General features: G+C 42.0%; 1 protein-coding gene across 4 annotated transcripts in view; it reads right to left on the bottom strand.

Moving 5' to 3' along the window:
• TDRD9 (tudor domain containing 9) overlaps window positions 1-23948 on the bottom strand; it is a 154007-nt gene that overhangs the window by 4408 nt on the left and 125651 nt on the right. For all 4 annotated transcript variants that reach the window (XM_042447002.1, XM_042447003.1, XM_042447004.1 and 1 more), the window contains exons 26-34: window positions 15437-15649; window positions 13643-13732; window positions 13255-13515; window positions 12011-12172; window positions 10346-10416; window positions 8743-8852; window positions 8519-8615; window positions 8207-8345; window positions 4159-4277 (exon numbers count right to left, since the gene is read on the bottom strand). In XM_042447002.1, the coding sequence (XP_042302936.1) occupies window positions 4159-4277; window positions 8207-8345; window positions 8519-8615; window positions 8743-8852; window positions 10346-10416; window positions 12011-12172; window positions 13255-13515; window positions 13643-13732; window positions 15437-15649 (1262 nt within the window). The remainder of the gene's footprint in view (window positions 1-4158; window positions 4278-8206; window positions 8346-8518; window positions 8616-8742; window positions 8853-10345; window positions 10417-12010; window positions 12173-13254; window positions 13516-13642; window positions 13733-15436; window positions 15650-23948) is intronic.

Genomic DNA, 23948 nt, shown 5'->3' with positions numbered 1-23948 from the left:
GTTCCAATCCTGTGGAATGCCCTTCCAACTGTGATTGAGTCTAGCCTTCTTTCTCTTTAGTATCTACCAAAAACCTCTCTCTTCAAACAAGCATCTTCTCACTAATGTACAACCATCACACATTTATCAATGGAATATTGTGCATTTGCCAGTTTTAATCTATTTGCACAGTGGTTTGAGATGTCAGATGTGGAACAGCTATCCAATGTTTTTTATATTGTGGATTTTAAATGATGAATTTGAAATGTAGATTGTTTTAATATGTGTACAACTTATGTCCTTTTAAATGGATTGTGTTTAACTGCTGTCTTTTTAACTGACACCGTTTGTTTGTTAACATATGTTCTCCATCTCGATTCATGGGAAGATTATTATTATTATTATTATTATTATTATTATTTGTTCAATGAGTAAGAAAATTGTCAATGCTGGCTAGAGCTAATAAGCTATGCAGGCCAAAAAAACATTTCGAGGGCCACATGTTTCTCCCCCATGGACTAAAGGAAGAACTTTGCTATTATAGAGGGCAGAGAAACTTCCCTAAACTTTTATTGGGGTCTTAATATGCAAGCAGGAATGTAGCAGTGGTACCCAATGCATAGAGTGGGATGAACCTACATTGCAGGCTTACTACAGTGTCAAGAGCTTCCATTTGCCAACCTTACTTTAAAGAAGGGAAGATTGTAAGTCTAAGGGCAGGGAACCACCTAATTAAAAATAATAATAATTGTAAGCTGCTCTGAGAGCCTTTAGGGCTGAAGAGCAGGGTATAAATAATGTAAATATTTATATTTATATCCAGCAACTACAGGCCTCGCCTGGAAAGACAAAGAGCCCTCCTTCTGACCACCACCTTGAGGGGGAGAGAGGCCTATGTGAGAAAGCAGATGAGCTGGACTTTTCCCCCTTCCCGACTGTCATTCCCTTCTCCTTTTGACCATCCATTAAGAACGTAAGCCCTTCCTCCATTTCCATCTGCCTCAGTCCAGGCCTCAGAGGTAGAGAAGAACTGCTGGACCTGATCCCCTTCCCCACCACCTCTCCCTTCTCCTTTTGTGTCATGTATTTTTAGATTGTAAGCCTGCGGGCAGGGAACTGTCTAACTAAAAGTTTCTATGTACAGTGTAAATTGACAGCGCTTTATAAATAAAGGATAATAATAATAAAATAATAATAATAATAATAATAATAATAATAATAATAATAATAATAATAATAATAATGTCACTTACAGAGAAATCTGCTGTTCTTTATGGGGAAGTGATGTGGCCTTAAATGAGGAGTGGACACCCAGGCCACATGCAGCCCCCAAGGCCATTTTACTGGTACCTAGGAGTCCAACAAATACCCCTCTCAATGCCCTTTAGAGTGCATGGGGGTACTTTCACCATTCACCACTTCCCAGGCCAATTAGGCACAGGGGAGTGCTTTTCTGCTCACTTTCTGTGGTTTGAAAAAGGCTTCTCTTGTATCTAAAATAGGCCAAAGGGGGCTAAAACATGGTGAAAATCAATGGTTTTCAAACAGTGGGGTGGGACATTGGGGGAGGAAAGCGAGAGTTGCTCAAGGGGAGCGTGAGACTTTAGAGACCCTGATCCCTCCTCCTCCTTCCACACTTTTTAATGTGTAAAACATACACGTGTTGAGTCAAATATTGCATTTATTTAAATAAAACTGTTCTAATTCAAATGATATTATTTCCTTACAAAATGTTAAAAATAATAATATACATGAGTATGTGAATGGTAATACCCACACCAAATAAACAAAATATTTTTATTCATATACTAAGTTGAGTGGCGCAACATTTGTACATAGATGCAAAGGAAATCCGAAGGGTAAAAGATTTGAATACCATTGGTGAAAATGGTTCCCACACCCCCTTGAGGGTGTTGCAAGGGGTGCAGTGGGGTGGGGGTCTGCAGCCTGCCAAGGTTTCCTGTGGGTCCAAATATAGGCCCCCTAGCTTCTACAGCTACCTATCCTTGCCTTCATTCCACAAGCCCCACTTCCTGCTACCCCATGTGTAGCCAATACCATTCCTCCACCATCATTAACACCATGGCTAATGAGATGAGGATACTTCTACCATGCCACTCAATGATTCCAGTATGACTGAAATAATTTATTACGAACAATTTGACAAGACAAGCTTTTAAACATCATCATGAAAGTTCGTCTCCCAGTGTTAACATTTGCATTGCTTGGGTTGCATATGCACGCATGCTGCTGTACTCATCTATAGATTTAATGCTAGCTATTTTTAGAACCTTTTGTCGTACGTGACAACTCGATTACCACAGACTCCTTGCCTGCCAACTCCTGTCTTTTTGAGCTCTGCAAGTACAGCAGCGATATATTTTAATTCATTCTGTCTAGACATGTTTTTCAAATACAGAACTTCCTCTTAAACAGTGATGACATATGGTAAATACAATTAACTTAAAATTGCAGATGCATGAAATGCCCTGAATACATAATGATGTATTTAGGCTCTCTTAGGACTGCCATTAGTCTCTCTCTGTGTGTGTGTATGTGTGTGTGTTTCAAAAGAAAGAGAGATACAGATAGAGAGAGAGATAGAGATTTGGCCTTCTTTTATCTGTCCAGGATCAAAGCAAGTATAGTCAACCCTCTTTATCCACAGATTCCTTATCCACGGATTCAACCACCCATGGTTTGAGATTATTTTAAAATATATGTAAATTCCAAAAAGCAAACATTGATTTTACCACTGTATTTAATGAGATTGGAGTATCCACAGCAATTGGTATCCATCGGTTGGGGTTGTGTGTGTCCTAGAACTAAACATCAGCAGATACCAAGGACCCACTGAGATAAACATTGAAGTCAACTTATAAAATGATTGAGTTCTGAAGGTAAAGTAATGGGCACTAGGAAAATCTTCTGGTCAAATAAGAATGACCAGACAGAGGAGCTGGCATAAATACTCTAAAGGCAGCAGATCCTGTCTTATCTTGCAAGCTAAGCAGGGTCAACTCGGGTTAGTACTTGCATGGGAGATGGCCAAAGAACACCAGGTGCTTTATTTCAGAGGAAGCAACTGGCAAAAACATCTCCTTGCCTAAGACAACCATGTGAAATTCATGGGGTCGACATAATTTAACAGGGGGCTTGAAGGTGTGCACACACATATGTGTGCACGCACACACACACAGTTGAAAGATGCCAAGAGAATCCTTTTTTCATATCTACAGGAATGCCTGTGAATTTTGAAGCAAGGGAGGGGGATATTCACCAGCATACCTCTAGCCAGCAGCTTCTTCTTCTTTTTTTTCTTTTTCTTTTCCCCCTAGAAGTCTGTGCAATGACGTTACAGGGTATGGTGGGGAAAACAGCATGGAAGTCACCCGCTGAACAGAGGATAAAATGTCAGTGCAAGTTGCCTCCTCCTTGCCCACAAGTGCTGTAATGTCACCTTCTACTGACATGATCACAAACTGAGTGGGAAAATTTTGACTCAGTCCTGTTATTGAGGAAACTCTGGCTTATTCAAATCTATGCAAACATAAACTCTATTGGGACTGACGTAGATACAGTGCATACATTTGGAATAGGATCATGGGATCCCAAAGGCACTGGTCATGCTCACTTGTCCTAGCCTTCTCAGGTCCCCACTTGGCCATGTTGAACAGTAAAACATGCAAAAATGTTCTACTAGTTTTGTTTAGATAGGAGTAGAATAATATTTATTAAAGCTGATAACATTAGTATGAAAGCAAGACCACCTTACAGATGAATTTAACTCAATTTAGGAAGATGCAAATCTGAACAGAGCTTCTTGGAGCTCTCATCTTCACAGGGTAGCCATAATTCAAAGCTGATTTGATGGCGAAGGGGAACAGCAGATAACAACAAGAACTCTTCACATGAATACAGACCTTCACATCGTACTGTGTAGTAAAGTTGGAAACTGAGAGGATTGGACAGTGTATGTATGCAGTCACAGCATTATTCATGTGTTTATCCACCTTTTCAAATTTAACACCTGCACAGGCTTATAGAAGATTTGGCAACAGGTTTTTTTTATCATAACACAAAAGAAGGGAATGGCCAAACTGTCAAATGACACACAGACAGACTTAATTACAATGACAACATTTTAAAAAAGAGAGTGAAAAATAAGAAATAGTTTACCTTAAAAGTTTTTGGCGTGCAGCTTGCTGTAACTGGGAAATTCTCTCTTGACCAAAATGCAACAGGCCATTTGGACCATCACTGACTAATTTATTAATAGCACGCCTTAGAATATTTATCTGTGAAAAAGAAGGAGGAGGGGTTTTTTTTACACCGCTTGCAGCTGCTTTTATTAAAAAATGAATGCACAAAGTGTCTGGCTTTAACAAAATGACTAACCTGATTCAGCATGAAACACTTTTAAATTGCATCTGAGAATTCATTTATTAAATCATGAACTTATATACCCTTTAATTTTTTTTCTTTGCAAATAATCAAAAATTCAGTTTGGAAAAAAAACCTGAAGAAGTAAAGCAGAACGTCACAAGCAGCAAAAGACAATTTTGAGGCTCTTGAAAGAAGACAGTTTCTCTTTAGTGTAAAGTATTGTTGGCCCTTCATATCCATGAATTCAACCATCCACAGCCTGAATATATATATATATATCTCCCCCTAAAAAGCAAGCCTTGATTTTGCTATTTTATATAAAGAACACCATGTTACTAGCCCATTGTACTTGAGCATCCACAGTTTATCATATCCACAGGGAGTCCTGACTGGAACCAAACCCCAGCAGGTACCAAGGGCCTATTGTAACAGTACAATATAATAAATAAAAGCTACCCTATTGTTAAAAAGAAAAACAATATCCCTAGGGATGAGTGGGTTAAAACACATTTACACCATAGGACTACTACTAATTATCTCCATAAGGACTAGACTGAAAGTAAATTCTTGATCTGTTTTGAAAAACCTTTACATTGTGCTTCTGATTTGTGAAAATTTAATCTAAACTAGCCAGAGAACCATACAAATTTAATTCTTTCATAACTTCAGGGGCTTCTTTTTGCAAAGACCCTGGGCAAGTCACACTCCCTCAGCCTCAAAGGAAGGCAAAGGCTAACCGCCATGAAAAATTTTGCCAAGAAAACCTCATAGCTTTAAGGTTGCCGTAAGTGGGAAATGACTTGAAGGCACACAAAAAACAACAACAAAGGTCCAAACTCCAGATTTAAAAAAAATGATCCAAAGATGAAATAATTATTGACCTGAATGTTATTGGTTAGTCCCAATTACAACACAATGAATAAATTGTTGAATGGTGAATCCTCAAATAAGTAAATCCCACTGAGTCAATGGGCCACTCTAGTTGGACCTAACAAGAGGGTTCTGGCCATGGTTTTCTCTTTTTCTTTTTTTCTCCAAGTTATGTAGGTTCTGATATACAAGAAAAGTTCTCACTGCACAGAAATAAGGAACTTTCCTAATTCTGCTGAAGGCTGATTCACTTCTAAGGTTTTATTCCCACTATCAAAAGAATCGAATCGCTTAGCGAATAAAATGGCCCTAGTTCCCATTTGAAACGGGTTCCTGTCGCGATTTGATCAAATCTGTCATGATGAAGCGAGGCAAAGGCAAAAGAACCATTTTTTCCAGACACCGGCCAAAAAGTGGTTCTTTTGAAAAAATGCGATTCCAAAGAGTGTTCAGCAAGTGGGAACTACAGACTGGAATCGCAACATTCTGCAAGCAAGGGACTAATGGCAGGGGGGTGTTTATCATCCCTCCCCATTTGTAATACCCCCATACCTACCCTATGCCCCCCCACGCCCCCCAGTGCTGTCTTGTCATTTGTTGGTGTGACTTTCGGTTCCTTTTAAAAATAAAATAAAACTAAGGTCTTAAGCAACAGAATGGTTTAGCAACTACTTGCAAGGGCGCTAAACCACTCTGTCGCTTAAGCGCTTAATTGTATTTATAAAAAAAGAAAAGATAATAATAATAATAATAATAATAATAATAATAATAATAATAATAATAGAGTTTATTTCTATTTCCTGCCTCTCCAAAGATCGAGGCGGGATTACAACAATAAAATAATACAAGGTAATACAAATAATACGGAATACTAATACAATCAATAACACACTAATATGGAATTTACCCATTCCTATTAGTTTTCTAAAATCAGTTTAGCAGTAGTCAGTGATCACAGTCAAGAGTGGGATATTGTCATCAGCTTTTATATAGAATCTGAAGAGATCCATTTTGAGTGTCTTCTTAAAGGCCTCTAAAGTAGTAATGCAATGGATCTCTTCCGGTAGGCCATTCCATAATAAACGCCCTGTGGGAAGTTGTCATTAACCTAGTACTATGATGTTCCAGTAAATACTTCCCTGATGTTCTGAGATTGCGGGGTGGATTATGTAGGGAGAGACATTCCTGCAAGTAACCCAGGCCTAAGCCATGTAGGGCTTTAAAGGTGATGACCAATGCCTTGTATTGTTCCCAGAAGCTAATTGGCAACCAGTGAAGAGATTTTAGTACTGGTGTTATATGGTCAAACCTCGATGTACCGGTGACCAATCTGGCTGCTGCATTTTTAACCTACTGAAGCTTCCGAACTTGATACAAGAGTAGCCCCAAATAGAGCACATTACAGAAATCTAAACGAGAGATTACATCCTTTCGGTCCAGGTAGGGACGCAGTTGGCGTATCAACTGAAGCTGATACCAAGCACTCCTGGTAGTCGCATTTATATGAGAAAGTGTGACCCCATCCAGGACTGGCTGACAAATCTCCGTGCCTGGACTTAGAGTACCTATCGCAAGTACCTCCGTTTTCTCTGGATTCAGTTTGAGTTTGTTTTCCCTCATCCAGCCCATTACCAATCCAAGGCAGGCATCTAGAGGAGAGATGCCATCCCTAGTCACTGCAACAGTCGGAGACATAGAGAAATAGATTTGGGTGTCATCAGCGTACTGATAACACCGCACCCCATGACTCTGGATGATCTCTCCCAGCGGCTTCATGTAAATGTTGAATAGCATTGGAGACACTTGCGCCTTGAGGGACACCCAATATGAGCTCCCTCTTGGACGAATAACTGTCCCCAAATGACACCATCTGGGCTCTGCCTGAGAGGTAGGACCTGAACCACTGCAAAACAGTGCCTCCAATACCTAACTCCCTCAGGCATTCCAGAAGGATACCTTGGTCAATGATACTGTACTGAAGGCTGCTGAGATGTCCAAGAGCACCAGCAGGGTCACACTTCCCCTGTCGATGCCCAGATGGAGATCATCGACCAAGGCGACCATGGCTGTCTCAACTCCATATCCCGCCCTGAAGCCGGTTTGAAATGGGTCTAGATAATCGGTTTTATCCAAGATAACCTGGAACTGGAAGGCAACTGCCCTCTCGATCACTGTACCTAAGAATGGTAAAAGGGAGATCAGTCTGTAGTTATTCCTCACAAGGGGATCTAGGGAGGGTTTTTTTTTAAAGCGGTCTGACAACTGCCTGCTTTAATTTCGATGGAAATATTCCCTCACTAAGGGATGCATTAATTGTAGTTTGTAATAATATTTTTGTTGCCCTGTCCTCCTTCCTACAAGCCCCCCTGGGTCCTGGTGCCCTCCCTCTCCCAGGCTCCCTGGATGCCGGTGCCCTCCCTGGGTCCATCCTCCTGCTGCTGCCTCCTTCTTCCTCCTCCTCTTCCTCAGTCAGGACCCAAGCCCCCACCTTTTCCTCACCCCGGCCAGAGCCTTCATCCCCCTCTTGCTTCTGACCCTTCCTCCTTCCTCCTCCTGCCTTCTTCTTCTTCTTCCCCCTCGCACCGCTCTGACCCTCTGACCCTTCAGCATCTGCATCTCTCTTGAGCATCACACTCTCTCAGCCTCCAACACCCCCCCCCCCCCCAAACCTCCAAGCTGGGCAGCTGCTTACATAGTGATTGACAGGGGATGCTGAAGCAGCGCTGCCAGTTGGGACGACAATCAGGGCAAATTAAATCACTTGGACTGGGGTATGGAAAAGATCTCCTTTGATAATGGGGACTGGGTTTTTTTAAGAATCGTTTTCAAACCCAGGACAGAGACAAATCACGGAGTGAGTCATCCTGTCAGTGGGAATGAGGCCTAAGAAATCCAAAGGCTGTATGTTAATAGTATGAAGTACTCCAATCATTTGCTACTTTAAAATTTGAAGTAGTCATGCCTGTTTTACCTGAGTTATGTCATCTGCACCAATCTCTACATCAAACGCAAGCTCAATGTCATGGTCTTGGAAGATAGGTGTTCTCAGTGTATGATTCCATCCTAAACCACAAATGGCACCGATATATCTTGTTTGGTTTTCATCAGTCCTAAAGAGATGGTCAGACATTCTAAGAGATGCCACAACATGCAACAATAAGCTTAAAACATCTGATAATATAAGACACTGACCCCATACATATTTTGCGGGGAGATGATAAAGAAAGCAACATACAGACATTTCTTAAAATTGATTGCAACTGTTTAGAAAGTGAGCACTTACCTGAGATCTATAACTGGAGCAAAAAGCATACCAAGCAGTGCTGGAAGACCTGGGATATGAGGCATCAGAGATGTCTCCCTCAGCAACATTGTGGATCCTGTTGTCATCAAATATATATATAAATATATTTCTAAAATGCAGCAGGCTCACAAACAGCAGATGCTATGGTAAACAGAATTACACAATGCAGACACAAGCAATCCTGTTAAGAGTGCAATAGTCACCTGTTGCATTTACTGATACGGAAGCAGCGACCAAGAGCTGTTGAAATGAATTCTCAGGCGTATCACTGACAACGACAGAGTTCACACTCTCCTTCTCGACCAAAACCATTCTAGGAAAGGGAGGAAGAATAATCACACTGTACAACCCATTGTGACAACTGCTTTGCAGAGAATTCCCTTCATAAAGGAGAACAAAAAATTTAAGACAGAAATGTTTCATTCACTAACAGGCTAAGACCACGCTATTAAAAATAGTACCAGTGATTAAGAAACAGGCAAGTGATTTAGAGGGGAAAAAATAGCATGTATTCACACATTTATAAAATCCATCACTGATAGTAGGGTCACAGAAAAGATACAGCCTGTTCTAAGAGAACTTGTGTCCCAAGAGGCCTTCTTCTCTAAACTTGTTGGGAGAAGTACAATAAGAGTGCTTGTACCTGATATGCTGACAATCATTGAAGACCTCTTTAACTGTAATGGCTCAATCTTATAGAGTCCTAGGATTTCCAGTTTGGTGAGGGACTTAGAATTTTCTGCCAGAGAGCTCCAGTACACTCCCTAGACAACAACACTAAAGCTCTCTAGCACCGAATTCTCGGTATCTCACCAAATTTGCTGCTGTTGTGCTAATTTACAGAGACCCTAAGGAGAATCTCGCATAGGGTTTTCTTGGTAAGATTTATTCAGAGGGGTTTGACATTGTCTTCCCCTGAGGCTGAGAATGTGTGACTTGTTCAAGGTCACCCAGTGGGTTTCCATGGCCAAGTGGAGACTTGAACCCTAGGTCTCCAAAGTCATAGTCCAATGCCACTCAAACTATGTGGGCTCTCATCCTCAAAAAACTAAAGGTTTCCCCTTTGACAAGGTTGTCAAGTCGTGTCTGACATCCTCACCAAACTACAAATTTCAAATATTCCACAGGCTGAAGCCATGGTAGTTAAAAGGTTAATCATCTACTATATGTATGCAACACAGACAAAATGGAGATGCAGAAAAGAGCACCGGCTGCAGCAGTCTGATTGTGGAATGCATTCTCCACAGAGACCAAACTGAAAACCAATGTTGCTGTAATTTCAGCACCAAGTTAAGAAAAAAGTGGCTGTGAACACAAGTCTTTAAGGATCAAGTGATCATGCTCGTTAAACTGTATACAGTATTTTGTTTCAGCGGAATGGTTTTTAATTGTTTAAATTATTTTTAAATTCTTTGTAGAAGTTGTTTTCAGTTATTGTATACTATTGCAAGATGTCTAATACAGACTGGGGTAGAAATATTTTAATTAAGAAATATTCTCTGAAAGGAGGGAACCTGCTAAGATGATGCCTAATGCAATTCAAACAGAGGTGCAGAGGCACTCCCTCAAGTGGTGAAAGAACTCTGTCAAGGCACATGATTCTCCTTATCTAAACATTTTGCATTTAATGTGCTTTGCTTTGTTTTTGATTGGTTATTAGATGGTAAATACAGGTTTAATTTGCAAATCTGATAGCTGAAGAATATATCCATGAAGAACCCCCATTATACAAGGAAAAATAGGATAATCATAGGGAATATGTGTCTAGATTGGCAACAGATATCAAACCATAACACACCATCCTACCTGAACCTGGAGACTCTGGTCATACTGCTGAACTTCACATTGTAGGGGTTGAAAGGACCAGTAAGTGTTGCCTTTAGGAAAGAAAAAAGGTGTCACCCATACTGTATCTCTGTGTGGAGAATGTATAACTTCTTGATGGATATATAGTGGACTGGACTGATGCCTTACATGTAATGTTATTGAATGTAACAAAGATGAAGTGCCCATGCATTGTATATGTATATATAAACTGATGCATCTGTATAATAAATAGCCTTTAAAAAGTACCAAAAGTGTCAGTTTATTCCCATGTAAACATCATGAAACTCTTAGACTTGAAAATGTTAATTTTAACATCAATCCAGGTTGATGTTAACTTGGCATGTCTGGTTTAACCACTACCATGAGTCGGGAATCCAGGTGACTAGAAGTTGATAAAGGTGACCCCAGAAAGAAACCAGAATTGGCTAACAAGTGGCAATGACCCTCACTCCTTCAGTCTAAGAGGTAGGGGTAGGGAACCACACCTGTTCCACTCCACAGTCTTTTCAAATAGTAAAAGAAATCTTGTCTTGCCTTCTCCAGAAAGTGAATTATGGGTGATGGGGAGTAGATTACTGAAATATCCTATTCCTATAGTACATGTGAACCTCATTTTAAGCCACTTTGCTTTAGAGTGTTGCACTAATGTGGCACTTTTCAATTATATAGTACAGTGTCAGTTTTGTTATCCGTGCTCAGTCTGTTTATAGCATTGGTGCATTTCATGTCTCAGTGTTGTGTTATGGCAATTTTAAAATGTATTATTTTATTTCTGCTATTTTTTTTAGGCTGATATCTTTATAATGATAGTGTAGATATATTTTTAGGCTTTTACATGCATTGGCAAGTGAAAAAAATATGATAGGTTTTAAGACAATATTTACTTTATGGTAGTGGTCTGAAACCTAACCCACCATATTAGTGAAGAATACCTGTAGTATTTAATAAGCAAACAAGAAATGTACACTTGTTGCAGTAAGTCATAGCAGAAGTTTTGGTGGTCATGATTTCAATTTTTCACTATGATCTTTTTTTTAAATCATTTTGGGTTGTCAGTGGGTAATACAGCTTGCCAAGGCTGCTCATCCCTGAAACAGAGCTACAAAATCCACAAGCTAGCATACTTCCTCTTTCATTTCTCTTACTATGGCAATGGTTGGACTGAAAGATTACAGCTCTGTTTTAAGTCAATCACATTTTAGTTTTACATCCAAACTCTAAAATTTTGGTTAATTTTAACCACAGTTAGTTTAAAACCTAACATCTTAATCAGTGGTTTCATACTGGCTTGTCTCAAACAGCTATAGTTAAGATTAAGCATGGTTTGTTATGTTTGAATGACACCATAAGCTGTAGTTAATATAAAGTTTCTGACCAGCTCACAGCTATGGCAGAGATGAAGGGGACATGTTTCAAATTGAAATTTGCTGTGTGTCCATTTCGATGAAGCAGGGGGTGGGGAAAAAAAACCTTCCAAAAGTCTGTGATGGCACCTGTTTTCAATGTCAAATGAAGATGCAATCTGCTATGAACAGGCATGTTAAGAAAAATTGCCTATTATCCTTCAGGAAATTTGCAACATGCTACTCTGAAAGAACATTGCAGGTGAAAGAGGAATAAAATATTCATTTCTTTTAAGTTTACCTTGCAGTTTGGTGCACCAAACCGATTGGCAGAACAGTTTTTCAACAACATTTCAATCAAGCATTTCTGTTCTTCTCTTGAGCTGTTCTGTACAGGTGAAGCTTCATTCTCCTGGTTTGATTCTGGCTTTGAGAACAGCCGTTTGAGATTTTCATTGCTTAGCTAAGACAAAAGTGTGGGGGGAGAGACAGAGACAGACAAAAAGCCTTACTTACCAAGAGGGTCATCCCTAACATACAGTAAAGTGAGATGGCCACCTCAGGTAGTTCTTTCTGTCATGAGAATAGCGAACAGGTTATTATTTAACTAATTCTTAATGTATTTTTACTGCCAGACAGGGGAAGAAGTGATGTTTTCTGTGTCAGTTGCACCCCATGCTCAGTAAGAACATTTGGATAATTTTTCTGCTAAATAGCGACTCCACACCACTCAAATAATGTGCTGGCTGGAATTCTCTTTTTCTCCCACTATTGCACTAACACCATCACAAATATAGGCAGTTTGGGCCCGCTGTCCCTTTCAACTATTTCAGAAAAACCTTGAAAATCAGTCCCTTTTAGGTCAAATCTCAGAACTAGAAGTGATGCACTGTCACTTCCAACTGCAGCAAGAGCAATGCTGAGGCCTTCAGGTAGGAGTGGCCCCACACCCTCTACTACCTGTCTTTGCAATAATGTAAGCCTTCTTCTGGATCAGAAATATGTTTTCATAATTGTGTATGTTTCAAATTCAATCTTGATTCCATTTGTGCAAATCATACCAAGGTGCTGTAGAATCATAGAATCAGAGTTGGAAGAGACTACAAGGGCCATCCAATCCAACCCCCTGCCATGTAGGATATTGCCTAACTGTAGTTTCACCTAGCTGAGTCAGACTTGCCACACTGCTTGCACAATCATAAGCAGACCACTACTACTTCTTGTATTCCTCTTGTTTATGCTAGACCCAGCCATGAGCTTGTTACAATTACGTATTACTAGGCTTTAACAGAGTAGGAACATGTGATTGCCAGATACTGCTGGATTGTAACTCCCACTTTTCCCCACCATTGGCTATGCAGAAACTGCAGGCTCCACCCTGGTGTAGGGCATAAGAACTATACTTAATTGTCAAACAATGCAAAACTTATATCAAAATCATACACAGTGTAAATGGCTCTTGTGTAAATGGCTCTTGTGTTTACTTCTTCCCTCCCTTGTTTTCAAAACTCTGAAAAACTACCGATTTAACACAAAGAGACATACGACTGATTCGTAGGAATCTTCTGCCAGTTCGGCATGGCATTCTTCAATAAGCATATCACGGATGTTGACAATCTCCATTGCTCCAGAGTATCGAAGGATATTGACATGCAAGATGCTGTGCACAATCGAGAAGACCTTCACCATGAGGGCACAACCATTGACCAAAGAAATAAATCTCTGACTTGCAGCACGACTCCACTGCTCTCCACAGACCAGAGAGTGTGCAGAGGGACGCATTCTACGCACTTTGAATTCCAGAGCCTGAGCAGAAACAAAATCCATCAGAAGAGGTAGGTGATTTGTTAGAAAGTTAACACTTGAAGATTTTGTGATGCTTAATTCCCACCACCTCCACCTCCTATTGCACCAATAGAAAAACAAGCACTACCTGGAAGGGAAGTTCTTGAAGATGACTTGGGATCTCTCGTAAGCAGTCCAAAGCCACTTTTGACCTGTTGCCATAATCAACATAGAAAACCTGCATGATTAAAGCAATGATGGTTTCAAAAGACTGAGAATTCTTCCAATGAAGTAAACAGATAGTGTACAGATTCTGTAGAGTGACCACACATAAATGGTGTGTCATATGTAGCAATCTCACTGAACGCAGCCAGTGGCTTTGTGGAAGCTGCCTGAAACAATATCTGTGAAGTGGCTGCAGGTACTCTAGAAGCAAATCACTTTTTGTGCAGCAGGAATCGGACCACTACTCTGCCAGCTCTCACACCATCATTACAAAATGGAAACTACATTCTGGAGTGGCATGGAAACAAAACCATGCAAGATCACCTGGTCTCCATAGTGAGCTGCTCCATGGTTTGACAACTAGCACAGTTGCCAGATGAAGCCACACCTCAGTGGTAATATTTCTGCTTTGCAGCAGAGTGTCTCAGGATCAGTTCTTAGCATTCCCAGGTAAGTCTGTGAAAGAGTCCATCCTGAAATCCTACAAAGTGACTGGAAAGCAATAAATACTAACCAAAATAGACCAGACCTCTGACCCAGAATATAACAATGTCCTAAGGGCCAAATGATGTCATTTGATAGAAGGCCAGATGTGTTCAGACTGTTTTGCCACCACAATTCATTTTGCTTTGCTCGATAATCCTCCTTCCCAGGAATGGGCAAATTGTGGCCCCCAGATTGTTGCTGGAATGCAACTCCCAACAGCCCTAGAGGGGACAACTAATGAGAGGTGATGATAATTGCAGTCCAACATCATCTGGAGAATCCCAAGTGGCCTACTCCAACTCTATCCTAATCCTTTCAATATCCCCAACTGGCATTCTACCTCTTGTGCCTTTTCTCCATTTTATTATCACAAGGCTGATTCAAGGATTATAGGCTCCACATACAAAAGTGTCCCAAGATTCATCCATGTGGCAATGTGATAACATGGGGCAATGACACTGGAAGCCAACTTGCTCCCCAGACACCACTGCACCAGCAATTTCATTGCAGGCAAATGCCATGAACAGGCAGTGATAGCATAAGACATTTCTGTGAGACAAAGTGCATGTACCTATTTTAGTCAGAGCTTGTAAGAGTTATTTTTTGGACTACACTAGGCCTTTGGTATCCACTGGGGCTTGTTTCCAACCTCCCCCCCCCCTGCATGGATACCAAAATCTATGGATGCACAAGTCCCATTTAATACAACGATATAATGAAATGGGGCCCCTTATATAAAATGGCAAAACAAGGTTTGCTTTTGGAATTTACATTAGTTTTGAATATTTTCAAGCCATGGATGGTTGAATCTGTGGGCTGACTGTACAAATAGGGGATTCTTAGAATTGAGGTCCAAAAATATCCAGTTTCCCAAGCTCTGGTTATAGCACTGCAATACAGTAGAGAGAGTGTTATTTTATTTTACTTATTGCTACCACCACAACTACTGCTGCTCAAATTAAAAGCCACCTGCAACACTTCTCTATGATGCTTGGAGCTACAATTGAATCTTCCCACATCATAAAGCCCTCCAGCAACATAGGGTAAACAGGGTAACTTCTCTTTGTCAATTTACAAGAGATAAAAGAATTGATGGAAAGACACCATGATTTTGGCAGCATGGATGGTGGCAGCAGGGGTCAAAAGGGTTTGAAAATGGGTGTAAGGGCAACAACAGCCTAAGGGCTACCCACATCTACTCTAATATTATAAATTGTATTTTTAAGCTTACCTCTGCACTGTCTCCAGATACATACAGGATTTGGGCTCGGTAGTATTTCTCATCCTCCCAATCTGTAAATGGTGCCAAACAAACCAAATCTGGATAGGGACGAACTGACAAAGGGGTCAGCTCCAGGTGGTTGATCTCAGCAGATAAACTTTTTAATATATTCATGCTTTTCTCATCTATTCTGTAACCCCAGAAGTGTCCAACTTCTACCACCTAAAAAATAAATAGCATGGGTTTTTTGGGGGGATGCCCTGTCTGGCACAAGTTTTGTTTCTAAACATTCTACAAGATTAACTTTTAAATGTTTGAGGTAGAAAATTTTAGAAAGGTCTCCTCGGACTGCAGAAACAAAAACACATTGCCGTGTTTGAGACCAAGTTCTGATACAACTCAGGATTAGTTTGCCTATCTGTATTCCTCATGTTTGTTTGACATAAACAAGGGCATTCCAAAGTATGGGAGAAAAAGGGAACAGACATCTTATATCTCAGGATGTCTACTTTTTAAAAATTAAAATTTTAAAATTAAATTAAAAAGTAGAAATTGTGTGCCCCTCCAGATGTTTTGACCTCTCTCTGAGTCAGGACATGGCACATGCTGGGAAAACTATTCATAAGAGAGCAATAAGATAAATTGATGGATGTTCCACCTTAACAAAATAGATTCTACCAAAACATTAGGAAGAACTTTTTTACTATACGAACTGCTTGCCAATGGAACAGATTGCCTTGAAAGGTAGTGGACTCTTTATTTTTTGAGGTCTTTAGGCAGAGGTTGGATGAGCATTTTTCAGGTTAAGAACACCAACAGATATGAATCAGGATGGCTAGATTTGTTATTATTAATTGTGGTCAGATAAGCTTCAATGTATGGTGACCTTATAAATCAGAGATCTCCAACAGACCGTAACTGGAATCCTTTATGGCAATGTATCTTTCTTAACTTTACGTATACTCAGCTACGAAATCCCATTTTGAGAGAAAGTCGGGATATAAATCCCTTAAATAAATAAAAATATTTAACTATTAAACTTTAGTAACATATTTATGTTTTCTTATTTATTTAATTCTATCTTGTAAACATCTATTTGTTGGTTGTATATGTAGTTTTTGTAGAATGTAGATGCATCGACAGGTTTCATTTTTATCAATTTTATTGTCGTGTATGTAATAGCACTGTGCAAATATAGTATAATCGTATATAAATAAAGAGTTATTATTATTATTATTATGTAATTATATAGTATTATTTATTAGATGATTATTGTCACACATCTTATAATAATACAGAAGATCTCATCAGGGTGGCATCCAAAAAAAAACAACACAACATGTGTAATGAATAATTAAAATAATTGTAAAAGTGTTAAAACAATATTAACAATTAATAAATGTAAAAAGACTGAATTAAAGTGTTTAAAATAGTTTTAAATGTAATTGAAACCTTGTACGTGGGAGGATATTTGTAAAAATCAGTTTATGGTCCCAAAAGCTTTTATAAACATGCCACGTTTTGAACTTGGCTGCGCAACAGCAGCAATATCAGTCAGTGCCTCAAGCAGGAGGGGGGTCCATAATTGGGATGTCACAGCATAAAAGGCCCTTTTTCCATGTCCTTGAGCAGCAGGTACATATATATAGGCACTCCTTCAATAACAATGCCAATAGCAAGTACATTTCTATACTGCTTATCAGTGAACTAGCACTCCCTAAGCAGCTTACAATCTGAACACAGTCACTCCCAACAAGCTGGGTACTCATTTTACTGACCTACAAGAAGGATGGAGGCTGAGTCAATCTTGGAGCCTCCAGGATCAAACTACAATTTTGTGGCTCATTACTGAAATTTAACCACTGCACTGCGCCACCAGTTCTCCTCTAGTATCAAGATCCCATGCTGTTTAAGGCTTTAAATGTCATTACAGCACCTGAATTGAATGTATTGGCAACCAGTGTATTCTTTAATACTGGTGTTATAGGAATTTATATGATGGCTCCTGTCAGCATTCTACCTGCTGCATTTTGCATCAGTTGAAGTTCCAAGTTGTTTCAAGGGCAACCCCACATAGAGTGCATTACTGTAGTCTATTTGGAAAGCTGTAATCTATTTGGGAAGCTGCATCACTGTGAGCTACTGTGGCTAAATTGTCAGAACTCCAAAGCCAATTACTGATCAATATCACATTCACTTTGGTTACTGTTCATATTATTGTGTAATTGCTTAACTGTAGTTCTGTCAGCTTTGCTTTGCTTTGCTAGGGGGAGGGGGTGCGGTGTTGGGAAGGATGCAGCCTAGGATTGGAATGCACTGTTTAATTAGCTGGAGACATCTGCGAAGCCTGTCCAAGGTCAGTGGGTTTCTCAAGCCTATGTAGCGGGGAAGCAAGGGGAAGCAAGGGGAGAGAGGGGAGAGGAAAAAAGTGGGTGTCTGAGTACTTTTAACTTGGTGTTTGAGGCTTGCCTTTAAGTTTCACTGAAAAGTCTGTCTGATCACTTTCATCTGTACTCAATAAACTTCACTGCTTTTAAGCAAGTTGCTGTTGTGGATCTCTGGTGAAAGTTGTTGGTTCTTACATAAATTATCCCTATCCAGGAAAAGCCATAGCTGGCAGACCCTCAATGGGTCCCCAGCATGCCAGACCATGGAGTCCACCCGGTCTCCAGTGATCTAAGAGTACTCCCAAGCTACACATCTGTTCCTTCAAAGGGGTCCAGGACAGGTAGTGTCCCCAGTTTCTGGACAAAAGATTCGCCAATCCACAGAACCTCTGGCTCATCAGGAGTTATCTTCAAAATTGCCAATGATGCTTAACGGAACACTGGCAAAAGTGTCCCAATAACACAGGCACACTAGGCACTCCCTAGTCGGTGTCCCAATGCACAGTGTGCCCAATAGACATGATGTACTGTTGTGCATCAATCATTTCACTGGCTCTCTATGTAGTGACATAACAGCAGCCCTTTGCTGGATATGAATGTTACAGTACTGACCAATTTCATCCTACAGATTAAGTCCATTTGATGAGATGTAAATCCCCAACAGGATTCTGGTGCTTCGTATTAATAGCCTGCAAACTCAGGGCTGTGGCTCCTTTACTGAATCTATCCACCTAACAAGATCACCCTGTTTTTCTACTGCCTTCCACTTCCCAAGTAGAGATTGCTTTTCTAATGAGTGAATCATTTCAAAATAACAATAGCCTCGTTTTAGTCATTTTGACTTCTAGTGAGAATACAGACTTGATTTGCTCTTGGTCCCATGGCTATATACCACCTACCTTATTAGAACAATATGCCTGTGTGTATCACTTGATGAAGAATGCAAGCTGGAGGGTGTAACTGGGAGGTATGGTTGGGAGAGAGGAAACAGATGTTACAAAGAAGACGGGATCGCTGTCTGAAAGCTATCCCTTCTCATTCCCTCTGTTTCTCAGGGAGGCAAGGAGAGCAGACCAACCATTCCACAGAACCTCACTCTGCTCCTTTGCAATGCCAGGTCGTAAAAAACAAGACCCATATCATCCAGGACCTCCTTCTGATGAAGATGCCGACCTGGCTTGCTTCACAGAGACCTGGCTGGGAGAGGATAGCACTGCCATATGGGCGCAGGCCCTCCCACGCGGGTACTCTGTCAGTGAGCAGGTGAAGGGAAGTGGGCGGGGGGGGGGCGGAGTGGCTCTAGTCATAAGAACCATCTGACCTTGGCCAGGATACCTGTCGGACACAGTCCATTTTGAGTGTATGTACCTTAACCTGAAGACCAGGATAGTTTGGGGATTTTGCTAGTCTACCGCCACCCCGTTGTTGGCAACTCCCTGACCGAGCTGACACAGCTGGTCTCTGAGCTGTTGTTGGAGACCCCCAGACTCTTAGTTTTGGGGGACTTTAACATTCCGCTCGAGACCAGTTTTAACAGGTGCGGCTCGGGAGTTCATGGAGACCATGACAAAACATGGGCCTATCCCAATTGGTCAAAGGGCCCACACATTGTGCAGGTCATACACTCGTATGCGGTCTTCAGTACGAGAACAGGAATATCCATGGGCGGAGGTGGTAAGTACCTCCGCATTGTCATGGACGGATCATTTCCTGGTCAAGACGAAACTTAGAGCCAATATCTGCCCCACCGGGGGTGGCGGACCCATAAAATGTCTGCCCGCTCGAAGGTTGATGGAGCCCATTGGATTCCAGACAGCCTTAGAGGGTTTAATGGTTGGGAATGCCGGTGATCGCGTCGATGCTCTGGTCAATACCTGGAACACCGATCTAACCAGGGCTATCGACATGACGCTCCCAAGCACCCTTGCCATCCCCCCCAAATCGGAGGCCCTGGTCACACCAGAGCTGAGAAGATGAAGCGTTTTGGACGACGGCTAGAGCGCAGGTCGCGGAAGACTCGACTCTTATCCACAGAACTCACCATAGGAACTTTCTTCGTTCCTATCAGGAGGCAATACGTGAGCGAAGAGAGCCTTCTCCCTGCACGTATTGCGTCTGCAAGAGTCCCGTCCAGCAGAGCTGTTTAAGGTGGTGAGGGAAATGAAGCAGGTGACCCCTGCGCCAAATCCCTTACTTAACCACGACGGGCCGGCTGTGAGCGTTTAACAACTCTTTGCAGACAAAATCTCTCAGATAAGGCCGACTTAGATGCCACCATTGAAACAGAGTCGACAGGCGAGGCGTCCAGTGACCTGCCGATGTAGTCATACTGGATCAGCTACCATCTGTGAGTACTGATGACGTGGACAAGCTGCTTGGTAAGGTGAGGAAGACAACTTGCCCTCTTGACCCTTGCCCATCATGGCTGGCCGTCCAGGGGGAATGCATTGAGGAGATTCTCATGGATATCATCAGTGCATCCTTCAGGGAAGGACATTTCTCTTGTTTAAAGGAAGCGACGGTTAGGCGCGCTCTGAAAAACCCTTCCTGGACCCCTGGATATGAGGAATTATAGGCCGGTGCATTGCTGCCATTTTTGAGCAAGGTGATCGAGAGGGCGGTTGCCCTTCAGCTCCAAGCTGTCTTGGATGAAGCCGATTATCTAGACCCATTTCAAACTGGCTTTAGGACAGGCTTTGGGGTTGAGACTGCCATGGTTGCCTTGACCGACATCTGCGTCTGAGCATTGACAGGGGAGTGTGACCCTGTTGGTGCCTCTTAGACCTCTCAGTGGCTTTTGATACTATAGATCACGGCATCCTCTTGGACCGCCTGAAGGGGTTAGGTATCGGGGGCATTGCTTTGCAGTGGTTCCGGTCCTTCCTCTCGGGCAGGTCTCAAAGGGTGCACTCGGGGGTAGCTCCAGTAGAGGTAACCTCACTTGTGGGGTTCCTCAGGGGGCTATTTTGTCCCCGATGTTATTTAACATCATATGAAGCCGCTGGGTGAGATAATACGGAGTTATGGTGCTGGGTGTTATCAGTATGCTGAGGACACCCAAACTATTTCTCCGTATCTCATTCGTCGGCCTCGAATCCGATGGCATCTCTTCTCTCAATGAATGTCTTCAGGCGGTAATGGGCTGGAGAGGAAAAAAAGATTGAAACTGAATCCAGACAAGACGGAGGTGCTCATGGTAGCGGCCCCGAAACCAAGAATGGGTTGCAACCTCCAGTCCTGGATGGGTCACACTCTCCTCCAGCGACTGTGTTCGCAGTCTGGGGGTGTCCTGACTCGTCGCTCCTGATGACAAATCAGGTAAATGCGACGGTCAGGAGTGCCTTATCAGCTTCGGCTGATACGCCACTGCGCCCTTTTCTGGAAGTAAGGGATCTCGAGACGGTTGTGCACGCGCTGGTAACCTCACGCCTGAGCTTCTGTAATGCACTCTACATGGGGCTACCCTGTTGCTTGACTCGAAAATACAGCTGGTTCAAAACATGGCAGCCAGCTTGTGTTAGGTACATCTAGGAGGGACCACATTACTCCGGTTTTGAGGTCCCTCCACTGGCTGCCTATCAGCTTCCGGCCCAGTAAAAGTTGTTGGTTATCACCTTAAAGCCCTAAATGGCTTGGGTCCAAGATCTTAGGGACCGCCTCCTCCCGTACAATCCTCCCGCTCTCTCCGGTCCTCTGGGAGGAACTTACTGCAGCCCAAAATCTAGGCTTGCGGCAACCTCCCAGAGGGCTTTCTCTGCTGTCGCCCCCAAACTCTGGAACGACCTGCCGGATGAGATCCGTCAGATAACATCATTAGACGCTTAAAAAGCAGTCAAGACGGATCTCTTCCGGCAGGCCTTTCCAGATTAACCATCCCGGCCCAGTTTCCCAGGTTCCCTCATCCTCCCGTGGCCCCATCTTAGTGAGGTTGAGGACAACAGAGGGATATCAGGGTTTTAGTTTTAACTGCTGTTTTTATGCTTGATATTGTGTTTTTAATATGTTTATACTGTTTAATACATGTCTTAAGGGGAGGAGAAAGTGTTTTAATTGTCATATTTTATATTTTACTGTTGTTAACCGCCGCGGATTGGTTGCCAGAGGGCGTATACAAATAAATATATATATTATATTATTATTATTATTATTATTTTATTATTACCTGTGCTCATGTTGTGCTGTAACTATTGGCGGAGCACAGACCAGTATCCTGTTGATGATATATGCCAGTGTAACAGTCTGTTGAGAGCCAGTGTTGGACTATAACTCTGGACAGCAGGCACCGAATCCCTGCTTGGTACTGAAAACTACTGGATGACCTTGGGGATGTCATATTCTCTCAGCCTCAGAGGGCAGCAATGGGAAATCTCCTCTGAAGAAACTTGCCAAGAAAGTGGTTTTAGCCTGTGATAAAGTCAGAAACAACTTGAAGGGAACAACACACAACAGTCCATTATGTCCAGTTAAGCAACTTTTTTGAGCAGTGTATAAGGGTAACAGGGAGACAGCAGCAAAAGCATCTCTGGAGGAGAGTAAGACACCCTGTTGGCCTCTGAGGTGTTTGGAGTAGGGAAGGCAGCTTTCTGTCCTGAAAGAGCTAAACTCCTCTGCCATTCATAGAATCGTAGAGTTGGAAGAGACCACGAGGGCCATCCAGTCCAACCCCTGCCACGCAGGAAATCACAATCAAAGCATCCCCAACAGATGGCCATTCAGCCTCTGTTTAAAGAGCTCCAAGAATGGAGACTCCTCCACTTTCCGAGGGAGGTGTGTTCCACTGTCGAACAGCCTTTACTGTCAGGAAGTTCTTCCTAATGTTAAGGTGGCATCTCTTTTGCTGGAGCTTGCATCCATTGTTCTGCGTTCTAGTCTCTGGAGAAGCAGAAAAACAAGCTGCTCCATCCCAATATGACATCCCTTCAAATATTTAAAACAGGCTATCATTTACATCTTAACCTTCCTTTTCCAGGCTAAACATCCCCAGCTTCCAAGTCATTCCTCATAGGGCAATAGGGCTTCAGTCCTTTCACCTTTTTAGTCGCCCTCCTTTGGACAGCTTCAGTTTCTCAACATCGTTTTTGAATTGTGGTGCCCAGAATGGACACAATACCAGGTGGGGCCAGACCAAAGAGAATAGAGTGGCACTATTACTCCCCTTGATCTTCTAGATACTATACTTTTATTGAGCAGCCTAAAATTGCATTGGCTTTTTTAGCTGCCACAATCACACTGTTGAGTCATGTTCAACTTGTGGTCCTTGTGACTTCAAGATCCCTTTCACACATAGGCGCTATACAGACAGGCCAAAATAAGCGGCTTCAGGTCACTTGGAGGTATGGTGTTTCAATGATGCATGCGTCCTAAGAGTCTGGAAGCTGCACCAAAGCGGCACTCCAGTCCTTAGGACCAGAGCGTGGCTTTGGTGTGGTTCTGGACTCTTAGGACGCATGTATCATTTAAACAGCATACGTCCAGTGACTCGAAGCACTTTATTTTGGCCGGTCTGTATCAGGCCGTAGTTTCATTCAGCCAGGTGTCCCCCTCCTATATTTGTGTATTTCATTTTCTGCCCTAAGTGCAGTACCTTACATTTCTCCCTGTTGACGTTCATTTTGTTAGCTTTGGCCCGGCTTTCTAGTCTATTCAGGTCATTTTGAATTTTGTTCCTGTCCTCTAGGGTGTTAGGTATTTCTCCTAATTTGATGTCATCTGCAAATTTGATAAGTATGCCCCCAATTCTGTCATCCAAGTCATTGATAAAGATGTTGAATAGCACTGGGCCCAGGACAGAACCCTGTGGGACCCCACTAGTCACTTCTTCCCAGGATGAAAAGAAGCCATTGTTGAGTACCCTCTGCGTTCAGCCAGTCAACCAATTACAAAGCCATGTAAGGTAACTGTTACATGGATTTGTAATTGGTTGACTGGCTTGACATTCCCACTCCCTCATTGCAGTACCTGCAGACACATTACTTCTCCTTCTCCTGCATAGGTATATCCACAAATGGGATTATGACCAGAATGTATTTGAACAGATACATCTTTTGATTTGATCCCTTAATAATTTGCAACTAATACAAAGGGTCTGTGATGGAAAGGATAACAAGGACTTGGAGATCTCTATTCACCAAACT

The sequence above is a fragment of the Sceloporus undulatus genome, chromosome 1 (assembly GCF_019175285.1).
Source record: "Sceloporus undulatus isolate JIND9_A2432 ecotype Alabama chromosome 1, SceUnd_v1.1, whole genome shotgun sequence".
Taxonomy (NCBI): Eukaryota; Metazoa; Chordata; class Lepidosauria; order Squamata; family Phrynosomatidae; genus Sceloporus; species Sceloporus undulatus.
Note: the sequence above shows the minus strand (reverse complement) of the source record. Positions and strands in the feature narration are given on the sequence as shown.